Source organism: Cibotium barometz, chromosome 15 (genome assembly GCF_041138505.1).
Source record: "Cibotium barometz isolate CiBa-2024 chromosome 15, ASM4113850v1, whole genome shotgun sequence".
Classification (NCBI taxonomy): Eukaryota; Viridiplantae; Streptophyta; class Polypodiopsida; order Cyatheales; family Cibotiaceae; genus Cibotium; species Cibotium barometz.
The window spans coordinates 46,782,049-46,806,169 of record NC_141060.1 but is presented as its reverse complement, the minus strand read 5'-3'; the positions used below and the strand labels follow the sequence as shown (position 1 = coordinate 46,806,169).

The 24,121-nt window shown below is 45.0% G+C and overlaps 1 protein-coding gene across 4 annotated transcripts in view; it reads right to left on the bottom strand.

Annotated features, from left to right (window-relative positions):
* Nucleotides 1-202: 202 nt before the first annotated feature.
* Nucleotides 203-24,121, bottom strand: part of LOC147631375 (uncharacterized) — a 36,033-nt gene continuing 12,114 nt past the window's right edge. For 3 of the 4 annotated variants that reach the window (XM_086809772.1, XM_086809774.1, XM_086809775.1), the window contains 4 exons: nt 3,943-4,925; nt 3,805-3,867; nt 1,102-1,233; nt 203-996 (listed from right to left, as the gene is read on the bottom strand). In XM_086809772.1, coding sequence (XP_086665898.1) covers nt 4,076-4,925 — 850 coding nt within the window. In that variant the 3' untranslated portion in view covers nt 203-996; nt 1,102-1,233; nt 3,805-3,867; nt 3,943-4,075. The remainder of the gene's footprint in view (nt 997-1,101; nt 1,234-3,804; nt 3,868-3,942; nt 4,926-24,121) is intronic. The other variant, XM_086809771.1, reaches the window with a different exon arrangement.

Genomic DNA, 24,121 nt, shown 5'->3' with positions numbered 1-24,121 from the left:
GTGGGGGAAAAAACTGACTCAAAGGACCTCTCTCTCTCTCTCTCGCTCTCTCCGTCTCTCTTGCATGCGTGTGTGTGTTTTCTATGCTTGCTCAACTATAAAAGCACTGTAGAATTTATCTTGTAGAAAACGAGATAAACACACTTTAACAAATTCAATAATTAGGCCATTTATCAAGGCAACATACCAAGACCAAATCTTGTTAAACAATCAATCTTCATTGTTAACCAAAAACTCGGATTGAGAAGAGGCTTGAATCTTGCCACATTTTGACCTGGCATTCTAACCTCACTATTGCCAAGCCTCGCTCTCATGTATAAGATCATCCTCTAAGGGAAAGCAAGCTGCCCAGAATCAAAGAGCAGCTAGTTACAATCACTGTCTTGCCAGTTGTTTGGCTAACTCGAAAGCTGTGTATTGAGGCATAATCCCTGAATGCCTGGTCAATAAATTATTGTACAATCTGTTATCAATGGAGCTCAAACCAGTCGGCCAACCCCTTGCCAAGTAGCTATCACACCACATATGTGAAGAACTGTATGAAAACTGCAGCATCACACATTTCGTTCAGCCTCGTTGTTGCAAGGACATATTCTGGAAAATTATATCCAGATAAATGCACGACATATTTGGAAGGCAAGATGCTAGCATGCCATTATTTGAGGGCATCTCTATCCCCCCCATGCTAGCTCTCAAACCTTTCGAGACCGGATTTAGGAAAATTCACATGGGTTCTAGTCCCATGGTTTATTCTCGTCATATGTTGCTCTGGATTTGGTGTAACAGTTCCAAATACCAGATTGCTAAACCTGATCAACTTGGGAGGAGTTATTGATGTCATACTTGATAGTCTCTTTTCTTTTGGCAAAGAAAAAAAGAAGGATGGTAGCATTTGGATGACAACTGGAGGAATTGATCCTAGCAGACCTCAACCTCCCATCGATGCCGCTGCCGAGCTGTCAATGAAACTGAAGCTGTCTGGAGCCTGCATGTTTCCTGAGCGAGGACAAGGATAAGAAATGATTAGGTTGAAGAGCCTGAAAAGCAAGTTGCCAGAGTACAAGACACACAAGGCCTCAGGATTTTCGAAGTAAACACTACCACATATTTCACAAGTTGATAATTGTAATTTTGAGGAGCTCCCATCCTCATAAATGTCGATAAGGTCATGGGAAAACAACGTACAGGCATAGACCCAGTTCTCATCTGGATGTGATTGTCCAGGTACCACACCTGCGTACGATACGATTCTTCAAACCACAAGAACCCAATCGGCATTGCCATAAAGCTTCCAAAAGGAAAACTCAATACGATAAATGATCAGACAGAAGGAAACATACGCATACAATTTAGAAAGCACATCTAGCAGTTGAACTTAGAAAACCTTAGTTTGAAAGAATGTATGCATACAATTTAGAAAGCACATCAAACGGGCTTGTGACTTGGGGAGGAGAGGTCCCCAGTTCCAATCCCCACAGGCCTCTGTTCGTATCGTGGCCCTTTTACGACCACAAATACTAATGCTTTTGAGTGGGACCACTAAGCCGCCTCCGGGCAGGTACCGAATTGCAACTATAGAAGGATCTACCCAAGGAAAAAGAAGAAGCACATCTGACAGTTAAACTTACAGAAAATGGAACATTCTGTGGTAGTCTTGAGATGAATCAAATGGAACATGCTAAGCTTCCCAGAACTTACCTCTATTCTGCACATGGCTGTAGTCCCACGGTTTCTTCCTAGAGATTCCCGTCGTTATTGCAATCAAGCCATTAACCACACTGGCAGCACTTGGTCCTCAGTACGATATACGAGGCAACATTCTATCTATGGGGTTATAAAGGACGAGCAAAGGCTATAAGAGACGAGGACAGATAAGTCGCCAGAAAATAGGTCAGCAACTGAGTCTCAAAGGTGACCCCTCTACCATGGATACTCAAACTTGGAATAGAAAAGCCCTTAAAATTAGACCCATAGCATGACCAGGCAGTCACTCACTGGTATAAAGACTCTGTTGGCAACATGCAGCAACAAAAGTTACCATCTTTTGACCTTAATAAGGATTTCTCTCGTTTGGACATAGCACACAGAACGAAAAACCTTGTTGGGGCCAAGGTAGCAAGGCTTCTGCCTTGACAGCAAACCATAAAGAAGACTAAACCTCCACATTAGGAGACCAACCACCAAATACAAAGAAGAGGGTACTATACTTCAGATGCTAAGGCCATGACAACAGAAAAGAAGCCACTGCCTTCACCTCCAGACAAGGGAGAGGAGACTACCAAATAGGATTTTGCCACCAAATGTGTTACACTCCCATGGTTGCAAGGATCTGCTGAGTCCCGACCGTCAAAGTCATCTTCAATTAGGTTGTGGATGAGGTACAAGCACTTATCCGGCGTGTTTATGCCAGGTCAGCATTTGCACGTGGTGAGAGGAATTGGAAATGGTGTTTGAGGTCAAGAGGCTGAAGAAAGTACCATGAGGAGTAGCTAGGGGTTGGATGGATTGTGAGCATAAGGGAGACAAGGATCTGCCATCTGAGACAAGGATCTGTTCGATGGAATGTGCATGGGGGAGAAGACTAGCAAATAAAAATGTGCCACATAATGTGTTACATCCCCAAGCTTATCGGCAAGGATTTGAGGCTAACATTTGCAAGAGACTATGACTTGTTGTGTTTGGCAAAGAACTAGTCACTGGACGAATTGGAATCACCAAGGGTGTGAAACATGGTGGCATGGTCAGAGTCGCAAAGTGGGTCTAATGCATAGCAGAGGTGACTGGAATTTACACTTGAGGGGCATGAACCTCAAGGTTTGGTTGAATCCAGCTGTTGGTATCATTTCCGTCAAAGGAATGTTTATTATCTATGGTTTGCATTGTGTTGAATGCTCCTTGAGCTGGTGCACAATTCTCAATTGGGCACTATTTTTGGGTTTTGTATCTTTTGATTTATTTGGATTTTTTAGGTTTTCTAATTTGTTTGGATTTTCTAAATTTTTTCGAAGTTGGTTGAATTTTACCAAAAGAAGATGTATGGGTATAAGTCGAACTTGTCCTTCATACCAATAGAAATTGTACAGCATATTTGTACGCATACTGATTAAACAGTCTGTCGTACGAATGAAAATGTTCGACGTATGAATACAATTGTATGCGTACGATTAGAAATTTATGACCCACATTTAGAAACATACGCGTCCTTTTTGGCTCAACTGTTCCTCATACGAGATGAAAAAGTGGCCACCTGTTTGACTCTTCCCAACCACACCCCCCACCCCCACCCCCCGTTGTATGTAGTTCCCATCCGAGTGTCACATGCACCCATGCACTAAGTTGTAATGTGACACAATGGCTCATCATCAGTGCCATACTTGTACATGCTGTACACAATCATGCCAAATGCATGTTACACCGAGAGCCACCAGCCATGGAGGGACACCCCCCCCTCCACCTCATTTGAGGGTTCTGTGCTTGTCCATGTATCCTATGGCTGTTTGATTGTAGCTAATAGAAGGACCTTTTCTCTGCAACTTTACTGTAATTCAATCACTTGAGATCTGAGATTCCACCACAACAGGGCAGCACAAACAGAACGGCAACAGGCTGGACCAATTAAAATGTCTTGCAAGACAAGTCACACTCAAGATGGCATCTTAAGGTATACTCATCTGGCACTCTCGTTGACCAGATCTTGCTTCCATAACCCAGCTTTGGATAACACTCATCACCCTTTAACTCAAATTAAGGAAGCCAAAAAAACGATGCAAAACAAGATGGCATGAATCACAATTCTGAGCTTACATGCTTGTTTTATATCAGAAGGCTGGTCTGATGCTGTGCTTGGTTTCTCTTTAGCCATAAGATCTGAAAAGAAGAAACTAGTCATTTAAACACAAACATTTCTTAGACTAAAGGAAAATCTTAGCAAGAACACTTTACCTGAAGCAGCAGATGTGTAGCACAGTTATCCTCAAGCTCATCAATGGACTGCCAATCTCACATGGTAGTGTCCTGCCTTCTCCTCGTAGCTGCATCTGTCACCTTAGTTCATTCATCGTCCAAGCTCTCTTTTTTACTTGAATAAGCGAGATCTGTGGCTTACATTAACATGTATTCTTCCAGAATCTATATGAAAGTCGGTCTTCTGGGAATTTTTGACCGGGCTTGATTGGCCAGGGTTGCCACCCTGATCATTGTCACGTCTCTTGCTGTGGACCCTAAGCTGTGGTTCCTGGAATGTATCTCCTAGCTGACCAACTCCAACAGGCATATCTTCTGGAACCTGGGTCCATTTGCCATCAGATTTGTTGGGTCTGTTTTGAGACTTTGTGGAATTGGATTCAGATCCACGACAACTATCTTCTGATTCAAAAGTCTCAAAATTGCAGCGCAGCACACTGTATGCTTTCTTTGAACCAGCTTGCATGTCTTTTCGTGCAGCTGATGGACTATCTCTAGAATGCGACCCAACTCCTTGAGCAGCAGCATGCATCTCTCTATGATGACAACTGCTATTAGGTGAATTGCCAAATGGTTCATTATTGATCTTGAGTTTGCCTTTATCTTTTGAGCCTGAACCACCTTGGCCACGTTGCTCTGGCAACTTAGTACCTCTAAAATCCAAGGGTTTGGTTTCTTCTCTTGAAATGTGCTTCTTTTTATTCATCCGAGCTGTCGAAAGAGGGTCTTTCCTTCTAACAGCTGATGTATCAGGCTTCAGGAAACAATGCCGAAAGTGGATTTCACCACTTTTAGAAGACGAGTGTGACTTCTCAGGACTGGCTTTACCAGAATGTCCTAACAAGCGGAAGAATTTTACAAGCTCTGCCCCGAGAAGATTACATTTTTTCTCTGCCATTGTAGCACTTTCCAAAGCTGTTTCTAGACTGCCATTGATATGCTCAACTTTTGTATCCAATATACTGCAAACCATGGCAAGCATTATTTTGTCCAAACCTGTTTAAGAATCTCTCTCTCTCTCTCTCTCTCTCTCTCTCTCTCTCTCTCTCTCTCACACACACACACAGAGGGAACCTTGGTATCATTATTCAAACTTGATTATAGTCTTCTTTTTTCCCTCTTTTTTTTTTTTGGGGGGGGGGGGGGGTGCGGAGGGGGGGGAAGGGAATTATTTTACTTGGAATTTGTACAAAAGCATTTGACAGTGCTATGCAATGTGTTTGTGGACAAATTGAGCCTGATTTTATTCCATAATGCATTCACTGTTTTCTTATAATGCACACCAATGTTGGTTAGACTAACTAAATTTCAAGTGATAATTGAGTAGTTTGCAAACAAGGCTCTCTATTTTCCACCATTGCTAGGAGCATATATGTGGCGGCATTCTTAGTTGCATGGACAAAAATGGCTCATATGTACGCAACAGAAATGGCCTGAGATTAGGAATGAAAACTAGTTATAAATGAAAGCTAGAATTGTAAAATTGAATAGAAATGAGAAAAAAATTGAGAGACAAAGGAGAAACTTGGGGTCGATCTTACGTTGGAGGAGATGGCAAGGAAATTTAGGGAAAATCAAAACTTGGAAGGATTTTTATTTTTTTGGGGAGGGGGGGGGTGGGCGTGTGAGGGAATTGTTCTTTGGAGGAGATTATTAAACTGGAAACGGAAACGGCAACTCAAGAGAAACAATATTTCTGCATTTTTGGCTAGGAATCAGCTACTTCTTGCTACTCTGATGGCATCATGTCATGTAAAACTAGGGAGTTAGCAGTAGGTACTGCTAATTTGAAAGTTTGCAAAAATGCGAAAATGCTCCTCATTGCTTTTACCGAGAGTGAAAATGACCAAACCAAAAGTAGTGTCTGCAAATGGCAGAAGAGATCTTGGGTATTTTGGAGTTAGTTGGTGTGTCCATTGGTGTGAACACCCCTTTAGGGTGTGAACAGCCCTTATTAAGGTCTAGGTCAAAAGATGAGGCTTGATGCCTTGAAAAGCATGTACTGGGGTGGTTCTTATATTATATGAGTATCATTTAAGTTGTGCAACATGTCTCTCTTGTGGTCTATCACCTCTCTCTCTCTCTCGCTCTCTCTCTCCACCATTGTCATGGCTTGAACTTCATCTCTCTCTTGAATCCTCATCTCTCTTTTCACAATGGATATCTTCTATGAATACCAATATGGTATCACAGCAAGGTTCATACGCTTCATGCTGTTTTTCTGAGTTCTGTGTTTTAGGGTTTTTGTCTGCGTTTTAGGGTTTTCTGCTAATCAACCATATGCATCTTTGCCATTGCCAAATCATCTTGTTGAAGCAAGTCTACCTCATTGAAGCAGGCCAAGAGTTCTACTCTCAGCCAAGGGCTAGTGGGAAAGCAAAATGCACCATAGCAAGAGGCGGCTAGAGGTCAGCTATCAGCAAGGAGTCTCCAGCATACTAACCCGCACCATACAGGGCGGCCTGAATCAAGTCCAAATCAGGTCCAAAACAGTTCCAAACAGTCCAAAGTACAGTGCCAAATTCCTTAAGCGCTTTATGCCCAGCTCCGTGCCTCTGCACTGAGCCTTCACTGCAGCTGTGCTCATTCTGTGATCAAAGCCTACACCTCCTGCTCTATTCAGTTGCCCCTTCCGTTTACATTGGTATCAGAGCCTGGCTTTCTACATAGTTGTGCCTAATATGATGCTGGATATGGCTGTAAGGAATCATTATCCGTGAGAGAAGGTTGGGATTCTGAGGTAGCCCTCGTCTTATTGTCGCGCCTCGAAAGAGGTTACCTTTGGTTTAAGCGGCAGTGAGCATGCGGAAAGACTTCGTGGCCCTCCTAGGGGCGCTGTTGCACCCTTGCAGTCTATTCGGTATCATACTTGGGAAACTGGTAGAGAGCGATTCCGGGGCACGGAAAATTCTTTTCTTTCTGAACAGTTGAAAGATACATTATGGCCAACCAGTCTAATCATTCTGTGGAGGACCCCGTCTTCGCCGCATGCGGGAAGAAGATAGAGACACGGATCATGTTGGGGCTTTGGCGGGTAACGATCCACCGTTATCTGCCAGGGCTAAGGATCAGCAAGATATTGATGCCTTGATGAATGAGCTTGAAGAGCTCCGTGCTTTGCAAAGAGATCCTGATGTACAGAGGGTCATAGAATCAAAGTCTCATGTCAAGGCTGATGCGGTCACTTTTGATGCAATTGCCCAACAGATGGGAGTCGACAAACCTCGAGAGTTGGCTGTTGCTTATCTAAAAAGCCGTGGCGAAGTTGTCTCCGATGATGAGGGCAAGTGGGTCTTCACACGGCAACCTCACAGGCTATCCCGTGAAGGGAATTTCGATGATGTGAGAGGGCATGCAGGCTGCACCAGCGATGTGAGAGGACATGCAAACCGCACCAATGATATAAGTGGCATGCAGCCCAAGCAAGTGTTTTGAGGGGGCTTGCAGTCCATGCAACAAATTTGAGGGGGGCATGCAGCCCGACGAGATGATGTACATTGACATGCAGCTCGTGGGAATGATGAGGGGTTTTCAGCCCATTTGAGAGATGCAAACGATCTTCATGCATTGTCGGTGGTATCTCCACCTTCTAGGTATGCTCCAGCTCCTAAAGTTCCATCCAGAGTGGAGGGTGTTACGCGGGAAATCAGCCCTAGATGTGGGCATCGTCGCCAACGTAGGCATGACGAGGAGAATGATGTATTAGAGCATCGGGATGCCCATCATGGCAAGAAGGCCAAAGAGTTCAAATCAGGGGACAAGGACATTAAATTCGAGAGCTATAATGGAAAGTTGGATACTACCAAGGCACTTGCTTTCATAAGGCAATTTGAAATAGCCTTTTGCATTGAGGAATTTACTGAGAAATCTATGCTCAGGCATGTAGGTATGCATCTTAAAGAGACTGCAAGTGATTGGTGGATGGCAAAGCTTCTGGATAGGACAGCTGCCCGTACATGGAGTGCTTTCAAAGAGCAATTTTATGATCAGTTCCTTCCTCCTCACTTTGAGAAGGATGTACGAAAGGAATGGGATTGGCTAACACAGGATGAAGGCGAATCCATTTCTTCTTATGTTTCAAAGTTTTGGCAAATTCTTCTGGCAGATTCTTCTCAAGGTCACACCTTTCATGACGGTTAGTGAGGACGAGAAGAAAAGAAAGTTTGAGTCAAGGCTGCAACGTATCATTCAAAAGAGCCTTGCAATGTACCCCCACAACACATTACAGAAGCTCATACACTTAGCAACTATTTGTGAGGAGTTGCATGGCAAGGGAGCATCAAAAAGACAAGAATTCAGCTCATACAAGGGAAATTTCAGAGCTGGAAATGAGTAGAAAAAGGGTGGACAGCCACCTAAGTTTATGTCTCACGAGTCCAAGGATGCAAAAGGAGGTTCAAAAAAGAAGCTGAGGGGTAAAAAGGATGATCCTAAGCTGTCCAGACAGTATATCTTTGATTGCATGAGAGAGGGGAAGTATTTCTCCTGTGGGAGCAAAGATCACATGAAAGCTCAATGCCCCCAAAATCTCAAAAAGAATAATGTGCAGGATGCCAAACCAAGTGTGATTGTTATACCCGATGTTCAGGGTAACACTGCACATGAACCAAAGAGCAGGATTTTATGCAAAGCGTGGGGCAAGTTAAAGGACCAAACAGCTTTATTCCTTTTTGATAATGCCTCAACACATAACTTCATATCCATACAGATGGCTGCTGCTCTTGGATTAAAGCCTGAGGAATTGGGCTTGGACTTTCATGCAAATGCTGCCTTTGAGGGCAAGGAAGTTAAGGTCACTCCCATCATTGGGAAGCTTCGCATATAGATTCAGGAATATTTGGATCATGAAAACTTCCTCGTGGCACCACTTACAGGATGTGATGTGTTACTTGGGATGCCTTGGCATTACCGTTTGGATCCCATGCACAAAGAAAAGAAAGTTATGTTTACTCATAGGGGTAGGGAAGTTTGTATTGATGCGGGTACTACTGGGAGTACCATACCCGTTGTAAGCCATATATCTATTTCAAAGGCATTAAAAGAAATCAGCTTGTTCTTACTTGGTCTTTGTACGTGATAATGTTGAGCATGATGCTGTAGCTCCCGTAGATCAAGATAAGATTGATTTCTTAAGTGAATATGCTGATTGTTTTACCGATTCACTTCCAGGACAGTTACCTCCAGAGAGACCAGAGGATCATTGAATTGACATAATCCCTGGGAGCTCTCCTCCTAACCGACCTCCTTATAGGGTGAGTGCTCCCCAACAGGAGGAAATCATGACTCAAGTAAATGATTTACTTGAGAAGGGGTTGATAAGGCCAAGTTCTTCACCTTATTGTTCTCCAATTTTACTTGTGCAGAAAAAGGATGGGACATACAGGATGTGTGTTGATTATAGGGCCCTTAACAAGATTACTATCAAGAACAGGTTTCCGATTCTCCGAATCGATGATATTCTTGATAAACTTGAGGGAGCTGCTTGTTTCAGTCGCATTGATCTTAAGAGTGGTTACCATCAAATTCGAGTGGTACCTCAAGATGTGCACAAAATGTGTTTTCGAACATCATTTGGATTATATGAGTATTTGGTTGTGGGAATTTTTAGACCTCACCGCAAGTTCACTAGAACTTTCTTTGATGATATTATCATTTTCTCAAAGAGTGAGGCTGAACATAAAGAGCATCTTGCCATTGTTTTTAAAGAGCTAAGGAAAAATAACTTTTCATCAATGGGAAGAAGAGTGAATTCTTCTTGTCAGAAATTCACTATTTAGAGCATATTGTTTCCAAGGATGGAGTACGCATGGATCCCGCAAAGATTCAAGCAATCAAGGATTGGCCAGAATTACAGAATGTGCATCAAGTTAGGAGCTTTATTGGTTTATGCTCGTACTATCATCAATTCATTCGACATTGTTTGATAATATGGACACAAAGTTGAGTTTTTCATCCACCTATCATCCTCATACGGATGGTCAAAGTGAAATAGCAAATTCAGCTATGCTTGATTTGCTCAAATGTTATGTATCTGAGCAGAAGTTAGATTGGGAAAAGTATTTGCCATTGGTTGAATTTGCATACAATAACACAATGCATTCTTCAACTAATAAGGTTCCATTTGAGATAGCAAGGTGGTGCTTCCACCTATCTTACGAACAAAAGATGAAATCTTTGCAACAGATGAGTATGTCCGTGATTTGGCTACTGCGTTTGCACAGGTTCGAACAGCCATAGAAAGATCAAGCTAAGCAGAAAAAGGCAGCTGACAAACACAGGCGAGAGGTGATTTTCAAAGAAGGTGATTGGGTATTACTAAAGTTTGAGAAAGCAGAAGCGGCCAGGTAAGGAAGGTCGGTTTCCTAAGCTTTCAAACAGGTATTATAAGCCATTCCAAATTTTGCACAAAATAAATGAAGTGGCATATAGATTGGTATTGCCCGATCACTGGAAAATCCACAATGTCTTTCATGTCAGTTTGTTAAGGCCTTATGTGGGACCACCTTCTATGGAACCAATTCTGGAAGATCCACCCGAAGTGGATGAACTTGAGGAGGTATTGCAACCTAAGCAGATAGTTTTTCATAAAGAGCGCAAACATGCAGGTGGCAAGCTAGTGCGCAGGTATCTTGTGAAGTTTAAAAACTATTCGGCTATGGATGCAAAATGGATGGACGAGGATTATTTTGCGGATTATCCGGAACTTCTGAAGGCCTACTTGGAAGCTTTTCAGTTGCGGTCAACTACTTAGAAGCCGGGGGGAATGTCACAAAATTCCTTACAGCTTCTATTTTTCTATTGTTCATGTGTGGCATGTGGAGCCTGACATGACATACATGTATGGCTGGTGTAGCCTGACATGGTGTGTCTGTGTGGCATATGGAGCCTGACATGATAGTACATGTATGGCTGGTGTAGCCTGACATGGTGTGTCTGTGTGGCATATGGAGCCTGACATGACAGTACATGTATGGCTGGTGTAGCCTGACATGATAGTACATGTGTGGCTTGTGGGGCCTGACATGGTATACATGTATGGCCATGGAGCCTGACATGATGAAAGTCTCTAGGACTAGCTATCCTGGAGATCTTGTGTATTTATGTTCTCGGAAGGTTCCGAAAGGATCATGAGCCCTGGACATTTTATCGGATACAACTGAGCAGATAGGTGTTGATTCCAATATAATTGCACTCATGTGTGTGCATGACTTTGATTTTATCTTTGGATGACTTGTCTTGTTTGCTTGGACAATGCCTGAGATTTCTGCCTATGTTGTCCATGGAGCCGAGGACGCCTGGGCACCCTATGGACGTGTACGTGCACACCTGTTTGGGACTGACAGGTGGTCTATATGTATTCTGATGGTGGTAAGTATTCCCAAAAAATCAATTTACAGCTTTATGAGTTCACATGTTAATAATTATGGATGCAGGTTCACACTCACTTATAAGTAACTGGATAACTTATAAGTGAGTACACATTGAGCATAACTTATTTAATACACGTGATGGCCTAAGACCGGGCACTGGACATTATTTGGACTCCCTTCATGTAGGTGCCCCTTTTTGGACCAGAAAAGCACACATCTGGGCTATTTTCAGCAGGGGAGCCTCCAATATTAACAAAAACTCCAGATTGAGGGGAGTGCATGCTTTTCAAGAGTGCATAAGGGCTGGTCGGCTGGTTTTCAGCCTGTTGGCAAGTTTCTACAGCCATCCATCGCGACTGAAGTTCACCGGATGCATGGGAGAAGCTGGCCGACTCTTGCTACATGTTCTCCATTGCTGGGCGGCTGATCTACAGCTTGAATAGAGGCTAGACAGAGGTTAAAAACAGGGAGGAAGAGCTGGTCGTGGGCTTCTAGACAATTTTCCTTCCGACCGGAGGTTTGCAAGCTTGTGCACAACTGCTGGTCGCTTTCTTCTGTGGCTACTGAGGGCTGGTTGACTGCTGAAAACCACCTCTGAGGGCTGGTCAACTTACAATATGAGCCAAACAGAAAGAAGATGAAGATGTTGAGTTTGCCCGGGCTGCTGTGGGAGTGCTATGGGCTGTCCATAGTTGTCCTGCATGTGCTTGATGCCGGGAATGCTCACTTGTGCTGAGAATTATCAACAAATTCAGATTATGTGATGTATTCTTGTTTTCATATTGTATTGGAAGAAACAGGTGCAGCCAGTGGTGAACCCTGGGCACCCGCATAAGTTGTATTGGAAGCAGTCTCCTTTTTGGTAATCTAACCATAAAGAAGGGAGGGGGAGGGTCAGCCCATCTTCTGGCCCCTAGTGTGGTGTACTGTGCAGAGTTGTCATCTTGTTTTATCTGCCATGCATGTGTATTTTCAGATTTCATGATTGATTAGATTTTCCGTGTTCAGTTGCCCCTTCCGTTTACACTCTCTCTCTCCTATGTTTTGCTTCCACATTGTGCAACTTTATCATGGTATTAGTCGCTTGGGTACCGGCATCCACACAACGATCCCCCCCTCCTGCAAGAAGGTATCCATTTTGTTTTTTTTTTTGGAAGAGAGAGGTAACTGCGTTTTCATCAACCTGTTGCATTTCTTCAAGGTGGCTGTGTTCTCCTTGTGCGCTGCATTTTCTCCACGGTAGCTGCGTTTCTTCCTTGGTGGCTGTGTTTTCCTGGTACCTACATTTTTTTTATTCTCCTCTGCTTCTTTCTCTATCAGTGATTGGTTGCTGGTGGTGTGTGGGCTGCGTTTTCAGCCCTTGACAGCAATTGGTGGTCTTTTTCGTGTGTGGAGAGCTATAGACTTGTGGCATATTCAGCTTGCCTCTTCTTTGATGGTTCTACCTACTTCGTGGGTATTTTTCGGCAAGTGTTGGTGGACTGTTTGCTGCTGTCCAGCCCCTTACTCTCTCAATTTTGAGAGGGGCCTGCTTGATCCTCGTACCTCGTTCTGTTGGAGAAGTGTTGGAGATTGGTGGAGTGCTGAGATCATCAATTGTACAAAGGCTTGCTTGTAGAGGTGTGCTATTGCCATGGATATGGGTTCCCTCTTGGAGGAGGCATCTATCCTTGTTTCTTAAGAGCAAGTAAGGTTCCCTACTACCGGATAGCATTGGGCACTTGCTCAGTGCAATAGACAAGACAATGTCCATTGTCACTGCTAGTGTTTTGGAAATCAGGGTCTTTTGACCAAGGATAGCAAGCCCAAAGGTATAGCCCAAGCCAGGACCAAGTTTTCAAAGATGGGCAATGATCATAAACACGATGATGACTCTGTTACTTCTAGTGTCCCCAAGGCTGCTAAAGCCAAGGAGGACCTGGATGGTCAGCTTCTATAGTTATTCAGATAGTTCTCCCCCATGTGCTTCAAGCCAGAGGAGGCTTGTGTACGGGACAGCAGGGGGCTGTTAGCAGCTCCATTTCTAGTGCATGGGAACTGTGAATCGGAGTTCCGAGCATTGAAATATTTGGCGAGACAAGTGAAACCAATCCAGAACTATGAAAACAAACCCCGGAACACTCAGGACACCGACAAACAGCACAATACTGAAACAAGCTTTAGGATGCAACGGAAGAATCATAAACAATCACCATAAGAACACAACATTGAGCCAGACACCCCCCACCCCCCCCCCCCCCGCGGCGGAACTTCTTTATTCCAATGAATAAACTGTTACATCAAACCAAGGTGCGGGTGCAATCCTGCACCAGATTTTCCACAAAGCTCAGCAAACACGTTTCGGGTACCAATCAACACCATATACAAGTACAAATCAACCTCGAGACAACAGCCCGGTACGGTGCCAAATAGAGCCCTGAACTCCATGCCACAACAGCCCCCAAAACAGAGCCTCAAATCAGCCCTCAGGTACAGCTGCAAATCAGCCCCAAAAGAGTTTCAAAACAAATAGAGAGACAAAAAGCCTGATAAAGACAAATCGGCTAGCCTGTAGATGATCAGAAACAAACCAGCCAGCTCTGTATCAGCCCCGAAAGAAGTCGACCAGCCTTGTCAGGCTCTGGACGAAAACGATCAGCCCTAAAGGAGCTCTCAAGCAAGTCAGTCTGCTGCTATACAGACAGCACTCAAGAGACAGAGAACACCATTCGCCTGCTGAGGAGAATAGGCTACTGCCCACCTGTACGGCCAGCAAACAGAAGAGGTGAAGAGAACAACCTGCTGTACAACCTGACTTGTACGGTCAGCACAAGACAACCCGGCTGTTGTACATATGCTCTGTATGGTCAGCGCAAGGCAGCCCAGCTGCTGCACCTACTAGCAGCATTTGTACGGACAGCACAAAGAGAGAAACAGCACCTATCCTGTTGTACGGCCAGTGCACAGCCACCCACAGCATAGTCCAGTACGGCCAGCGCAAGGGGGGAGAGAGAAGACTGCTGCCGGCTGTAGATAACAGATCGCTTGCTGATCCTTCCAAAAAAGGAACCCATCCCTGCCTTTATAAAGTCGATCAGCCCCAAAAACAATTGTGCTTTTCCCCCCCTTTTTGGCCAAAAGTGGCTGAATAGCCAAAAATATCAAGTTTCATGCTTTTCCCAGCTTGTTGGTCAAGATTCCTCTGGGCGACTCCTTTTTGGTCCACATAAACATGCCCAAAAGTGATCACTATGGATGGGACCCTTGAATTAGGCACTTTCAAAGGGTGGCCTTGGCTTTCCATTGTGTTAAGTGTGCTAGAAGCGGGGTGTCCAATACACAGGTTCGTTTCCCCACTAAGAAGAGGGAAACAACCGTGCTCTGATACCAACGAAACCGATCCCGTCAAGTGGGAATAGAGTCCGTTGGACACCCACACGCGTAATAGCACAACTTAATATCACAATTTGAAATGGACAACTTAATAACAACTGAAAATTGAAATGAAATAGATGGACACCAGCACTGGGGCCGGAATAGGCCGACTCCCCCCTCAATATATGATCTATTATTGGGAGTATTTAACGAATACAATGCTCCATGGATTCAATGAACCAGATGATGTCCATGTACAAATGAATACATGTGATATGCAGCGGAAGTCTTTGTATTGGTTGATCTTGTCACACAAATGCTCACACCGTCTTCTGTATCCTGAGTTTCGTGAGTTTAGCAATCTATTTCGTTACTTCAAACTTTAAAGAGATGAGAGAGAGATAGATGAGAACTGTACACTAGATTGGGTCCCGAATTACCCACTGAAGGGCCCCCTATCCCGATAACGAGATAGTATTTGCTTTATTACTTTAGAGAGAATGACTTTGGACTGTCGATAAGCCAAACGCAAGATCTCGGAGGATCGGAGAGCGGCTGATCTGTACACTGCTGTAGAAACACCTCAATGACTTGATCTTGAGCCTATGCACTCTTCCCAAGGGCATGAGGAAGGGCTGCACACCTGAGGCTCGAAGAAGAAGAAGAAGGTGGACTATTCTACACACTGTTAGAATGCTGAAAACACATATGAATGCTATGTTACCTTCACCAGATGACTGCTGAATGTGTGGATGATGCACAGAAGGCTGGACACTGATGCAAACAACAGTTTCAGGGCTGGAAACTGCTGTAGACTGAACCTTCAGGGCTGGAATCTGCTGTGGACAGAAACGCTGGAGTGTTGAGGATGCTGTGGACTGAAACGCATGAGAAACAGGGGCTGCAGGAACTACTGCTGTACGGCTTTGCAAAAACGCAGAGAAAACTACTGATTGCTGGGCAAAAACGCAGGTATGTGCAGGCTGCAAACTGCTATTTCTGGCGTTGGACTGAGCTGAAGGGGTATGCTGAATCTAGGCCTGAACTGAGGCTGAAACAGGGCTGAATGCAGGCGCCTAGGGCTGGGCTGAAGCTATGGTTCTCAAGGGCTGGAGAACAAAGCTTATGGGCTCTACGGCTGGATTAGTCTTGGGCTGAAAGCAAGAGAGAGGAGAGCTCTTAGCACAATGAAGACTGAATGAGAAAATAGGCTCTAGGCAAGCCTATTTATACTAACTGGAGGTTGGTCATTTAATAAAGTTTATATTTATAAATGCCCAATAATGCAAATAATGCTAAATAAATACTAATAAATATGGAAAAAATACCAGATAAATCCCAGGAAATTCCCTAAGGCTTTGGGGATGTTCTAAATGATGCACAGGCATATGAATGCATATTATGCAGGATGCAGAGTGCTTTCTGATGCAAACCCTAAGGCTTCTACCGACTCTACATGCATGAATGATTCTCTCCAAGTGGGTTAAGGGACTTGACTAACTGACTGACCCACTAAGGCTGAGGAATGACCTACGTAGCTCGTGCCTGACTTATCCTGGATTGAGGATGTACAATGGGGTCACGGCGTACGACAAATATCATCCTATTGGGTTCTAAAACTGTACAACTGCTGCACTTCTGATGATGAGCCATCTTGTCACCATGCACTGAGTGCAGAGTGCATGTGACATTCCCTCCTGATTAGCTTGGCGGCAGGTTCATGGCTTCCAAGTAGTCCGCTAATAACTGGGGGTACTTCTAGAAGAACTCCTCGTCGAGCCATACGGCTTCGTGGGTGTCTCGATCTCGGAACTTCGTATAGAACTGACGAATCCGGCGACCGGAACCATGCTTCCATCGATGAAGAAGAATCTGCTCAGGCTCAATCACTTCTGTCTCGTCTACCACGTCTGGCTGCTGTTCATCTGAAACATCAAACACTTCTGGACCAACATATGGTTTTAGCCAAGAAACATGGAAAACATCATGCATTGTCCAACTGGCAGGCAACTTTAACTTCATTGAGACATCACTTATCTTCTTAACTATTGGGAAAGGGCCAAAACTACGGAATGAAAGCTTGGGACAACGTTTGCCCACTTGTTTCAATTGCTGCTTCATGATACGCAAATAGACCCAATCCCCTTCCTTGAAGTGGACATCTCGTCTAGACTTATTTGCCTGTCTGCTATATGCTTCCTGAGCTTTGGTCAAGCGGTCCTTAACTGACTCAATGATCTCGGAAAATGCTTCCGTGGTTTTATTAGCCTCTAAAGATGGAGACACCATTCTCGTCAAAAGAGAAGAAAAACGGCGACCAAAGGCTGCTTCATATGTAGTCCGTCCGACACTGGATGAATGAGTGTCGTTTAAGATAGCTTGGACCAATGGAAGATAGTGCTCCCATTTGGACTGCTGGTCATGACAATATGACTTGAGGACATCGAAGGCCAACTGATTATAAATTTCTGTCTGGCCATCTGTCTGGGGATGGAATGCACTAGACAACTGCAACTTAGTTTCAAAGTTTTCAAATAATGCCCTCCAGAAATGCGAGGTAAACTTGGAATCTTTGTCTGATGTTATGGTGCTAGGCAAACCACAAATTGGATACCAATGCTTGAGAAACAGACGGGCTACGTCCTCGGCTGTGGCCGTATGCTTGCATGGGATGAGCATGCAGAACTTACTAAAGCGATCCACAATGGTAAAACACTGAGTGTTACGAGATCCAGTGGATGCTAGTAGAGACCCTACAAAGTCCATAGATATGTCGATAAAAGGTCCGTCGGGGATAGGCAAAGGTTGAAGTAAACCTGCCTTCTTTGTATGGGGAACCTTGACTTTTTGACAAATCTTACAGGCTTGTACATGTGCATAGACATCACGCCTCATCTTTGGCCAATAAAAGGACCGTTCTAATTTCTCGAGGGTACTATTGATACCCCTATGTCCTCCAACTAAGGAGTCATGGGCATCGTGGAGAAGAGCGGAACGCTTTTCTCAAGTAACACAGAGACAGTTCTCGTAGAACAACCAACCGTTCTGTACTGAATAGTGGCCAGGCTCAGAAGTGAGGGCCAAACTATACTGAGTACCAAACTCAGGGGAGTCGACATACGACATATTGGTCTTTCGACATATTGCCACCAAGTGACTGCCTCACCAGTGAGATGGGGAGCCGCTAGGTAGACTTTGTCTTGTGGGTCTGTGATCTTAGCTAATGGAAAATGAGCATTAAACTGATGAATAAATTGATTAACTGAAGAATGATCACACTTACCATCATACTTGCTGAAATTCGGTTGACTGCGAATAATGGTGGTTGATGCTGCTGCGGGATGCTGGCTGGTGACACCTATGACCAGGGAGACTGAGGAGAGCTGCTGATACCTCAAGTGTATGGCCTCCTTTTCCCGTTGGTGTTCGAGTAACATACGTTCTCGATCAAGCTCACGTTGGTGTTCCCGAGCGGCGAGTTCAGCCTGACGCCGGTCTTCGTCGATCCTGCGTTGGGCTTCCTCATAGTCCCGTCTTTCTTCTTTTTCTCTTCTCCTTCGGGTCTCGTCCTCTCTCCTTTGTTGTTCCATCTGAAAGAAGAGGGAGATGTAGTCGGGTGCTGCTGGAGGTGTAGAAGGACGTGCTGCTGCTGCCTCCAAGAGTTGGAGACGCTCCATGAGTAGCTGGTTCTAAGCTCTAAGAAGAGCTATGGTGTCTGCTGTAGGCGGAAGAACAAGGTCTCCTTCGGGGGAGACGTCTTCCGGCTGATGAGTACTCTCTCTTGTAGACATGATGCTGAAGTCGGTGGTCGTGCCGGAACGCAATCTAACCATCCGAGCATGCCCCCACGCTAGGATACGGTGTGTGTGGACTATCTGAATCTGATACCAATGTGATATGCAGCGGAAGTCTTTGTATTGGTTGATCCTGTCACACAAATGCTCACACCGTCTTCTGTATCCTGAGTTTCGTGAGTTTAGCAATCCATTTCATTACTTCAAACTTTAAAGAGATAAGAGAGAGATACATGAGAACTGTACACCAGATTGGGTCCCGAATTACCCACTGAAGGGCCCCCTATCCCGATAACGAGATAGTATTTGCTTTATTACTTTAGAGAGAATGACTTTGGACTGTAGATAAGCCAAACGCAAGATCTCGGAGGATCGGAGAGCGGCTGATCTGTACACTACTGTAGAAACACCTCAATGACTTGATCTTGAGCCTATGCACTCTTCCCAAGGGCATGAGGAAGGGCTGCACACCTGAGGGTTGAAGAAGAAGAAGGTGGACTGTTCTACACACTGTTAGAATGCTGAAAACACATATGAATGCTGTGTTACCTTCACCAGATGACTGCTGAATGTGTGGATGATGCACAGAAGGCTGGACACTATGCAAACAACAGTTTCAGGGCTGGAAACTGCTGTAGACTGAACCTTCAGGGCTGGAATCTGCTGTGGACAGAAACGCTGGAGTGTTGAGGATGCTGTGGACTGAAACGCATGAGAAACAGGGGCTGCAGGAGCTGCTGCTGTACGGCTTTGCAAAAACGCAGAGAAAACTGCTGATTGCTGGGCAAAAACGCAGGTATGTGCAGGCTGCAAACTGCTATTTCTGGCGTTGGACTGAGCTGAAGGGGTATGCTGAATCTAGGCCTGAACTGAGGCTGAAACAGGGCTGAATGCAGGCGCCTAGGGCTGGGCTGAAGCTATGGTTCTCAAGGGCTGGAGAAGAAAGCTTATGGGCTCTAGGGCTGGATTAGTCTTGGGCTGAAAGCAAGAGAGAGGAGAGCTCTTAGCACAATGAAGACTGAATGAGAAAATAGGCTCTAGGCAAGCCTATTTATACTAACTGGAGGTTGGTCATTTAATAAAGTTTATATTTATAAATGCCCAATAATGCAAATAATGCTAAATAAATACTAATAAATATGGAAAAAATACCAGATAAATCCCAGTAAATTCCCTAAGGCTTTGGGGATGTTCTAAATGATGCACAGGCATATGAATGCATATTATGCAGGATGCAGAGTGCTTTCTGATGCAAACCCTAAGGCTTCTACCGACTCTACATGCATGAATGATTCTCTCCAAGTGGGTTAAGGGACTTGACTAACTGACTGACCCACTAAGGCTGAGGAATGACCTACGTAGCTCGTGCCTGACTTATCCTGGATTGAGGATGTACAATGGGGTCACGGCGTACGACAAATATCATCCTATTGGGTTCTAAAACTGTACAACTGCTGCACTTCTGATGATGAGCCATCTTGTCACCATGCACTGAGTGCAGAGTGCATGTGACATTCCCTCCTGATTAGCTTGGCGGCAAGTTCACGGCTTCCAAGTAGTCCGCTAATAACTGGGGGTACTTCTAGAAGAACTCCTCGTCGAGCCATACGGCTTCGTGGGTGTCTCGATCTCGGAACTTCGTATAGAACTGACGAATCCGGCGACCGGAACCATGCTTCCATCGATGAAGAAGAATCTGCTCAGGCTCAATCACTTCTGTCTCGTCTACCACGTCTGGCTGCTGTTCATTTGAAACATCAAACACTTCTGGACCAACATATGGTTTTAGCCAAGAAACATGGAAAACATCATGCATTGTCCAACTGGCAGGCAACTTTAACTTCATTGAGACATCACTTATCTTCTTAACTATTGGGAAAGGGCCAAAACTACGGAATGAAAGCTTGGGACAACGTTTGCCCACTTGTTTCAATTGCTGCTTCATGATACGCAAATAGACCCAATCCCCTTCCTTGAAGTGGACATCTCGTCTAGACTTATTTGCCTGTCTGCTATATGCTTCCTGAGCTTTGGTCAAGCGGTCCTTAACTGACTCAATGATCTCGGAAAATGCTTCCGTGGTTTTATTAGCCTCTAAAGATGGAGACACCATTCTCGTCAAAAGAGAAGAAAAACGGCGACCAAAGGCTGCTTCATATGTAGTCCGTCCGACACTGGATGAATGAGTGTCGTTTAAGATAGCTTGGACCAATGGAAGATAGTGCTCCCATTTGGACTGCTGGTCATGACAATATGACTTGAGGACATCGAAGGCCAACTGATTATAAATTTCTGTCTGGCCATCTGTCTGGGGATGGAATGCACTAGACAACTGCAACTTAGTTTCAAAGTTTTCAAATAATGCCCTCCAGAAATGCGAGGTAAACTTGGAATCTTTGTCTGATGTTATGGTGCTAGGCAAACCACAAATTGGATACCAATGCTTGAGAAACAGACGGGCTACGTCCTCGGCTGTGGCCGTATGCTTGCATGGGATGAGCATGCAGAACTTACTAAAGCGATCCACAATGGTAAAACACTGAGTGTTACGAGATCCAGTGGATGCTAGTAGAGGCCCTACAAAGTCCATAGATATGTCGATAAAAGGTCCGTCGGGGATAGGCAAAGGTTGAAGTAAACCTGCCTTCTTTGTATGGGGAACCTTGACTTTTTGACAAATCTTACAGGCTTGTACATGTGCATAGACATCACGCCTCATCTTTGGCCAATAAAAGGACCGTTCTAATTTCTCGAGGGTACTATTGATACCCCTATGTCCTCCAACTAAGGAGCCATGGGCATCGTGGAGAAGAGCGGAACGCTTTTCTCAAGTAACACAGAGACAGTTCTCGTAGAACAACCAACCGTTCTGTACTGAATAGTGGCCAGGCTCAGAAGTGAGGGCCAAACTATACTGAGTACCAAACTCAGGGGAGTCGACATACGACATATTGGTCTTTCGACATATTGCCACCAAGTGACTGCCTCACCAGTGAGATGGGGAGCCGCTAGGTAGACTTTGTCTTGTGGGTCTGTGATCTTAGCTAATGGAAAATGAGCATTAAACTGATGAATAAATTGATTAACTGAAGAATGATCACACTTACCATCATACTTGCTGAAATTCGGTTGACTGCGAATAATGGTGGTTGATGCTGCTGCGGGATGCTGGCTGGTGACACCTATGACCAGGGAGACTGAGGAGAGCTGCTGATACCTCAAGTGTATGGCCTCCTTTTCCCGTTGGTGTTCGAGTAACATACGTTCTCGATCAAGCTCACGTTGGTGTTCCCGAGCGGCGAGTTCAGCCTGACGCCGGTCTTCGTCGATCCTGCGTTGGGCTTCCTCACAGTCCCGTCTTTCTTCTTTTTCTCTTCTCCTTCGGGTCTCGTCCTCTCTCCTTTGTTGTTCCATCTGAAAGAAGAGGGAGATGTAGTCGGGTGCTGCTGGAGGTGTAGAAGGACGTGCTGCTGCTGCCTCCAAGAGTTGGAGACGCTCCATGAGTAGCTGGTTCTAAGCTCTAAGAAGAGCTATGGTGTCTGCTGTAGGCGGAAGAACAAGGTCTCCTTTGGGGGAGACGTCTTCCGGCTGATGAGTACTCTCTCTTGTAGACATGATGCTGAAGTCGGTGGTCGTGCCGGAACGCAATCTAACCATCCGAGCATGCCCCCACGCTAGGATACGGTGTGTGTGGACTATCTGAATCTGATACCAATGTGATATGCAGCGGAAGTCTTTGTATTGGTTGATCCTGTCACACAAATGCTCACACCGTCTTCTGTATCCTGAGTTTCGTGAGTTTAGCAATCCATTTCATTACTTCAAACTTTAAAGAGATAAGAGAGAGATACATGAGAACTGTACACCAGATTGGGTCCCGAATTACCCACTGAAGGGCCCCCTATCCCGATAACGAGATAGTATTTGCTTTATTACTTTAGAGAGAATGACTTTGGACTGTAGATAAGCCAAACGCAAGATCTCGGAGGATCGGAGAGCGGCTGATCTGTACACTACTGTAGAAACACCTCAATGACTTGATCTTGAGCCTATGCACTCTTCCCGAGGGCATGAGGAAGGGCTGCACACCTGAGGGTTGAAGAAGAAGAAGGTGGACTGTTCTACACACTGTTAGAATGCTGAAAACACATATGAATGCTGTGTTACCTTCACCAGATGACTGCTGAATGTGTGGATGATGCACAGAAGGCTGGACACTATGCAAACAACAGTTTCAGGGCTGGAAACTGCTGTAGACTGAACCTTCAGGGCTGGAATCTGCTGTGGACAGAAACGCTGGAGTGTTGAGGATGCTGTGGACTGAAACGCATGAGAAACAGGGGCTGCAGGAGCTGCTGCTGTACGGCTGTGCAAAAACGCAGAGAAAACTGCTGATTGCTGGGCAAAAATACAGGTATATGCAGGCTGCAAACTGCTGATTTCTGGCGTTGGACTGAGCTGAAGGGGTATGCTGAATCTGGGCCTGAACTGAGGCTGAAACAGGGCTGAATGCAGGCGCCTAGGGCTGGGCTGAAGCTATGGTTCTCAAGAGCTGGAGAAAAAAGCTTATGGGCTCTAGGGCTGGATTAGTCTTGGGCTGAAAGCAAGAGAGAGGAGAGCTCTTAGCACAATGAAGACTGAATGAGAAAATAGGCTCTAGGCAAGCCTATTTATACTAACTGGAGGTTGGTCATTTAATAAAGTTTATATTTATAAATGCCCAATAATGCAAATAATGCTAAATAAATACTAATAAATATGGAAAAAATACCAGATAAATCCCAGTAAATTCCCTAAGGCTTTGGGGATGTTCTAAATGATGCACAGGCATATGAATGCATATTATGCAGGATGCAGACTGCTTTCTGATGCAAACCCTAAGGCTTCTACTGACTCTACATGCATGAATGATTCTCTCCAAGTGGGTTAAGGGACTTGACTGACTGACTGACCTACTAAGGCTGAGGAATGACCTACGTAGCTCGTGCCTGACTTATCCTGGGACTGGGGATGTACAATGGGGTCACGGCGTACGACAAATATCATCCTATTGGGTTCTAAAACTGTACAACTGCTGCACTTCTGATGATGAGCCATCTTGTCACCATGCACTGAGTGCAGAGTGCATGTGACAATACAGTACCAAACAAAAGGCTCGAAGCAGATGTTCGAAGGAGAGCGACCACTTGAGTGGTCCAGTCTCTACGGTCATGTGCCTTCACTGGAATCCGCGGAGAGCGCCCCACTAGTGTTCCAAGACCACGCACAAACAGGCGCTCCCGTACTAACGCCTGGCTCTCCCGATCTCGGCACCTTTGGACCGTGGTTCTCCAAAAGCTTGGACTAGAACGGGTGTTTAGCGGTAGAGAGAATTCTTTATCAAATTTACAACAAAGTTCTTTACTTAAATCTGAATTCACTTACTTGTAGCTCGCAAACGGAAGAAAAATACCCGAGGTGTTTATAAGAAGCTACTTGAGAGGGACACCAGGGCGCAACACCCTGTCGAGGAGGAGGAGGAGGAGGAGTTGCCTGTGTAGAAGGTGTAGCCACCTAGGAGGTGTAAAACCACCTGTAGCCGCCTATGGAGAGAGGTGTAACCGCCTGCAAAGGAGAACAACCACCTGCTGTGCAGGACAC